The sequence below is a fragment of the Fragaria vesca genome, linkage group LG5 (genome assembly GCF_000184155.1).
Source record: "Fragaria vesca subsp. vesca linkage group LG5, FraVesHawaii_1.0, whole genome shotgun sequence".
Lineage (NCBI taxonomy): Eukaryota > Viridiplantae > Streptophyta > Magnoliopsida > Rosales > Rosaceae > Fragaria > Fragaria vesca.
Window position 1 is genome coordinate 22,610,593 of NC_020495.1, and position 5,817 is coordinate 22,616,409.

The 5,817-nt window shown below is 38.5% G+C and overlaps 1 protein-coding gene across 1 annotated transcript; it reads right to left on the reverse strand.

The window, feature by feature from the left end:
• Window positions 1-2,850: 2,850 nt before the first annotated feature.
• Window positions 2,851-5,765, reverse strand: LOC101305849. The gene is made up of 6 exons (XM_004300264.1): window positions 5,558-5,765; window positions 4,585-4,813; window positions 4,136-4,236; window positions 3,695-3,823; window positions 3,511-3,599; window positions 2,851-3,419 (listed from the first exon to the last, which is right to left on the reverse strand). The coding sequence occupies exons 1-6, from the start codon at window positions 5,609-5,611 to the stop codon at window positions 3,266-3,268; spliced, it is 756 nt and encodes a 251-aa protein (XP_004300312.1). The 5' UTR covers window positions 5,612-5,765; the 3' UTR covers window positions 2,851-3,265.
• Window positions 5,766-5,817: the final 52 nt, after the last annotated feature.

The following is a 5,817-nucleotide window of genomic DNA, read 5'->3' on the forward strand; positions in this document are numbered from 1 at the left end:
TCTCTCTCTAGTCTCTCCCATACCAGTCTCCCACATCGACGACCAACGCTGGCGGCGCTGCTAGACCCCAAAGCCGCTGTTACCATAGCCTCTAGTCGGAGCTCCTTTTTCCGACGACGTGCGACGACGACAACCACCACCACCACCACCTCTCACTGACTCCTCCTTCCACTCCCTCGCCGTCAAAGTTCTTTGCGTCAAGATCGTCCTCAAAGTCTATTGTCGAGATTAGCTTCGGCGGTCGACGTCGGGCGGTGGATCACTTGAACATTAGGGTCTGGTACCATGGTTTATGACTAATTAGTTAATCTCAACCCTACCACCTCAGCCGGCGCCGCCTAGGCCGGCATGATTGCTTCCACCAGCTTTTCTGGACCCGGCGGTTGTCGGGATAAGTGGCGGCGGCCATGGGTTCGATCTGAATCTATTGTTGGGTTTAGAGAAGCAATGGAAAGAATGGAAATAATGGAAGCAACTGGAACCCAGAGAGACGAAGAGAGGGTGGGTTCGATGACTTCGATCTTCTCACCGTGGTTGCTGGGTTTTTACCACAGTTTGACTTCTAACCGACGTTTGTTTGACTGTTAACATATATAATTGGTTCAAGTGCACCATGGTGCATTGAATCCGCTTTGTTGAATTGGTGGGTTGATCTCTTGATTTCATTGTCAATTAAACAAGCAAAGTATATCCGAATCAGTATTAATTACTAAAATTAATGTATTAATAATGGTGTAAACATTCCAAGTTGATTCATGGTTTTTTTTTTAATTAAATAGAGGATTAGACAATATTAGCTCCTCTGTAACGGCTGATTTGGGGCGATAAGCGCCCTCCCACAATCCCGAAAAAAAGGGGGTCATCACATCTGGGAACCCACCACCGTATTTGTTCCTCCATTTATATTCATTAAAGAAAAAAAAAAAAACAAGTACAAAAGGGAGGGGGGACTAAACCAAAACCTTCCCCAACAAAAATAATGTGTAGAAATTAGAAAGTCTCTCAAAACTAAACGAACTAAAAGGAAAAACCAAACTGAAAAAGACTCAGCTTGGTAAAAATAAAAGAAGTTTCTCTCAAATTGCCATCTAGCATTCATAACCAACATATTAAGAATGCCTATAATATGGAAAACCCAAAGCATCCATATACGCAAGTAAGGACAAATCTCAGGTGGAGGAGTAGCATGCCAACACAAGGATGAGAAAGCCAACCCCAGATTAGCAAACATATCAGCAACATAATTCCCTTCGCGAAGGATGTGTGAGCATGTGAAAGAGATATGTCGAATCCGAGTCAAACAATTGTACCAGACAATACGCAATGGCCAAGGAGGTACAAAAGAGGAAGAAGAAATACATTGAAGTATCGTTGTAGAATCACTCTCCAACCATATGTGATGCCAGCTAAAGTGAAAAGAAAACTTGTCACCTAAAATAATAGCCATAAGTTCCGCAAAGAAAGCAGTTTGAGTTCCCAAGCTTTGACAATAACCACTAATAAAACGTCCGAAGCTATCCTTGAACACTTTACCACAACCAGCAAGGCCGGGGTTTCCCTTGGAGAAACCATCAATATTGAGCTTGAGCCATGGAATGAGAGAAGGATGCCATAACACAATACGAGGAGCACTTCGACGTTTGAGAACATGAATCACCCCATGCTAGAAAGGACTTTGGAATCCAAAATACCAAGAACTTTGGAATCCAAGTTGATTCATGGTTGAAGTAACATAGGATAAGTAAATATGGTGTGTACGTGATTCTGTGATCAAACTTGTTCATACAAAAATAAACATCATGAGATGACTTCTCTGTATATCGGATAATCGGAAGATGATGGGATGGAAGTCCCTCATCCTTGAACCACGGTGCCGCCACCGGCTAACTGATAAGCCGACGAAGACCGTCGATAGTGAGGCCTTAGTTGTTGCTAGGGAAGCTGTGCTTGCTACGACCTCTGTCAGTCTCTCTTATTTACTGGTTAATTAATGACGTATAGTAAGATTCGAGTACAATATATATTGAATAATGTAGAATAAATCGAGGTTAATCAGTCATGAACCATGATTCATCAGTCATCACTCTCATGAACGCCATGAAGGCATGAATCGTGGTTGTGGATTAACTCATGCACAGCTCATGACCAAAGGCCCAAGGGATGTTAGATGATCATGAAAATGAGGTGTGGTGCGGTTATATTTGATATGTGATATATTCTGATATAGGAATTAGGAACTGCTACCCTCTGTATTTTTATTCTCATGGAACATGTTAAATCAAATTTGTTATCCTTACGGTATGTCAGATATTGGAAGAAATTAATATTTCGTTTACACAAGTCACATCGACTGGTGACTATAAACAAAAACTTAGAACCATTCGACTTAGCAAAAACTGTAGTTAACTAGTCTTGTATATGCTGATTGTTATTATTTTATTTTTCATTTGAAGTTTAGTCTAAAACTCATTTAACGTTTTAGGTAGAAAATTACTTTTAGTCTATTTGATATCAACAGTTTACCCGTTTTCTTTTATTTATAGCTTTACACCTTAATTCATATTTAGACTATTGTTCGAGACACCGAGAGTAATCAGGGTACGAATTGTGAAATCAATAGCAAATATATAAAAATAAAACATTTCTATAACCTGTTTTCCTTTACATATATTATACAAAACAGTCAAAGTGCTGAACCAACATCTTAGTCCTTAGACAAAGCAATGGTTCTATGTATATAGAACATAAGACCCTAAATTAGGAGATTACATATTGTTTATACAAACCTCCCAACATCCCATCTTCAAATTTCAATCAAGACATGGAGTTCGATATGGAGGTGTTTTTAAGCAAATCATAAGTGTTTCGCCTCCCGACCCAAAAAATAAAAAAAAAGTGTTTCGCCTGTGCATGAAATGGAGTTGTACCGAAGTATACATATGTCAACAATGAGAAAAGGATTAGTTCTTTGATTATGATACGGAGGGAGGTCACCCTAAAGGAAGGTTTCATCACTTCATGATTCATGAAGTTAACAACCAATTAGGAACTCAAAGGCGGATTATGTCATTGGAAATAACCATCAGGATCATCACCCACATCCACAACGGTCGAAAGAAGAGAAAATGGGAGTTCAGTACTTACAAAGAACCTACATTTTGCAATTAACTGAAGATAACAAGTATCTTCATGACTTCATTCAATCAAGGTTTTCTTTTCAACTTCCAATAAATCTTTAAACTGTTTCAGCAGAGAATAATTTTCGTCAATGCATTTCGTGTGTGCTGGACCTTCCAGCAATTTTAGTTAGTGCTTTGGTAATGACATGAGTAAGAATTCCAATGGGGCAGAAAAATAGACAGAGAGAAATTGAATGGCGCGTCTCCATTTGGTTTTCCAATCCATCACGAAAAACCTGCCTGGATAGAATGAAGAAAGAGTGTTAGAAGTTACAACTGATCATAAGTTCAGACATTCAACCTTGTGTGAGATAGAGAGAGTTATAAATACCTTGCTGCAAAGAGATCAACAACCAACAAGTGGATCCACGCAGAAGCTAATGTCATCTCATTTGAGAACATCTTTGCCATCCCTGGGAGCTGCATTCAGAATAAAAGCAGAAAAAAAGATTTATATGTAGTTACTGTTCACTTCCTCAGAAACAATTGCTCACTATGTATAAGCTAATACAAACCTCAGGCAGCCAGTATTGACTTGCAAAAATTAACCGCATTGTTTCTGGAGTCCAAGAGAGGTATAGCAAATACGCATAGAGGAGTCCAAGCACAATATACGGTATATTGCTTTCAATGGATGCTTTTGTCTGCAATTTATGTGACTTGAAACAATTAGGTGCACACAGGACCCAAATCTTATGGCATTCAAGCAACCATTTTTGGCCAACTTGCATTTGTGCAAGCTAGAAGAACCTAATATGGGAAACAGGAACCACATAGCAACAGACTCAATGAAAGAATAGAAGAGAGTAGGAGATAGGCATACAAATATTATCACTAACATTATGATTAAACAGCATAAATCATTTACAACAGTCTATATGGACATCTGCCTGATGAAAAGTAACTATCGACATTGAATGAGAGAATCATAAGACTTGGTGAACAGTGAAACATACCAGTGCAGCTTGAGGTGCAAGAACCATGAGGCCATAAAATGGGAGTACCGCCATTGTTCCCAAAGTAAAAGCAGTGCTAGCTATTTGAGAAGTTGCCAACCCTGAAAAGGAAATACCAGCCTTACTTTTATTAGCAATTAATGGCCAAAATTATTTACAGTCCCAAAGTAAGACGATTTCTAGCTTAACATATTGAACTTCTCTGGCCATATATCACTGTTTTTCAGTTCAGGTTATATCAATGTCACTCCAACCAAAACATGCTAGCAACTTTTTTTCTTATAACCTTCTATCCTTCTAGCACCTGAAATCTTCTCTCATAAGGATTCATGTTCCCTCATAAGTTATACCAACTTTAATCTCACATATCCTAACTTTTGAACTCTTATTATATATGCAAAGATTTAAATTGTCCAGAATAGAGAGGTAAAAGTAGAAGAAAATATCACATGAGGCATATACTCCGGAGCTTTTTCGATGCACACTGGATATCTCAAGTTTTGGTCTTACAGTAACTCTTGAACCACCAACAAAACACCAGTCTTTGTGTTGACGAGCTCCCGCTGTCCCAATCTGTTGACCTAAGAGTGCAGAGTTATTACTTTGAAGTGAAAAACTGAACCTTTGTTCCCTTCCATCATTCTTCCAACGTCTTATAGCCTTCTTAGCATAGTCAATCTATACAAAACAAAACTTTGATTGTAAGAGAAGCTCTCCAGCACAGAAAAATTAGGGGAAGTTATGTAAATATAGTGGCTGCTATGACAGCAAATCATATAAGTGACAAGTAAGATGCAGTTAGGCATAATAGCATACTGGAAAGTTAGAGTTTTTAACCAATCTACACTTACAATAGGACCCTGATGAATTTTACATCATTTTTGAATCTCTCTGTTACTGTTTCGTTTAACAATTAGTCAAATTCCCCTTCACAGATTGCAGATGATACTGACTGAATAGGCCCTTTTATCGTACATTCGTACATACAGTTTCATAACAAACTTAAAGTCATCAATTTAATTACTCTAAAGAGTCATCAACTCAAAGTAGTCGACTAATTTCAGTTAAAGTTTCAATTTTGGAAATCAAACAGCAGGCAGAAGAAGAAGAACAAGTACAAAATCTCAATGGCCAAGAAAACCAATACTGGTGCACCCAAGTTGTGAATCTCTGAACCTACTTTAGAACAAATCTTAAACTACGCTGCCTACCCATTCCAAATTGGACCAGAAACACATCTTAGAAACCCAAATCACTAACAAAACTATACCTACAAAGAAAAAGATCCCAGAAACAAAAGATTTGAATGACCAAAAGGCAGAAAACCCCATATCAATTAACACTTGCTTTTCTCTACTAACTTTCCGTTAATGAAGTACTTGGGAAGTAAAAAATGAAGCTTGAAAGGAAAAAAGAACATACCTTGAGAGCTGAGATTGGAGAGAGGGAGAGGCAAGAAGAGGAAGAAAGGGCCATATTTTGTTGGAAGACCAGAAAAGCCAGCAAGACAAGTGAAGTGGGAATTGCCTCTTCATTCGCTTATAAGTCCAGCACTGAAAGAAAGACAAACAAAAGTTGAGTAATGGAACAAACAACAATAAAGTAGAGTTTCCACTCATAGAAGCATAGACAGTACGAGAGAGAGAGAGAGAGAGAGAGAGAGAGAGAGGAGGAGAGAGAGA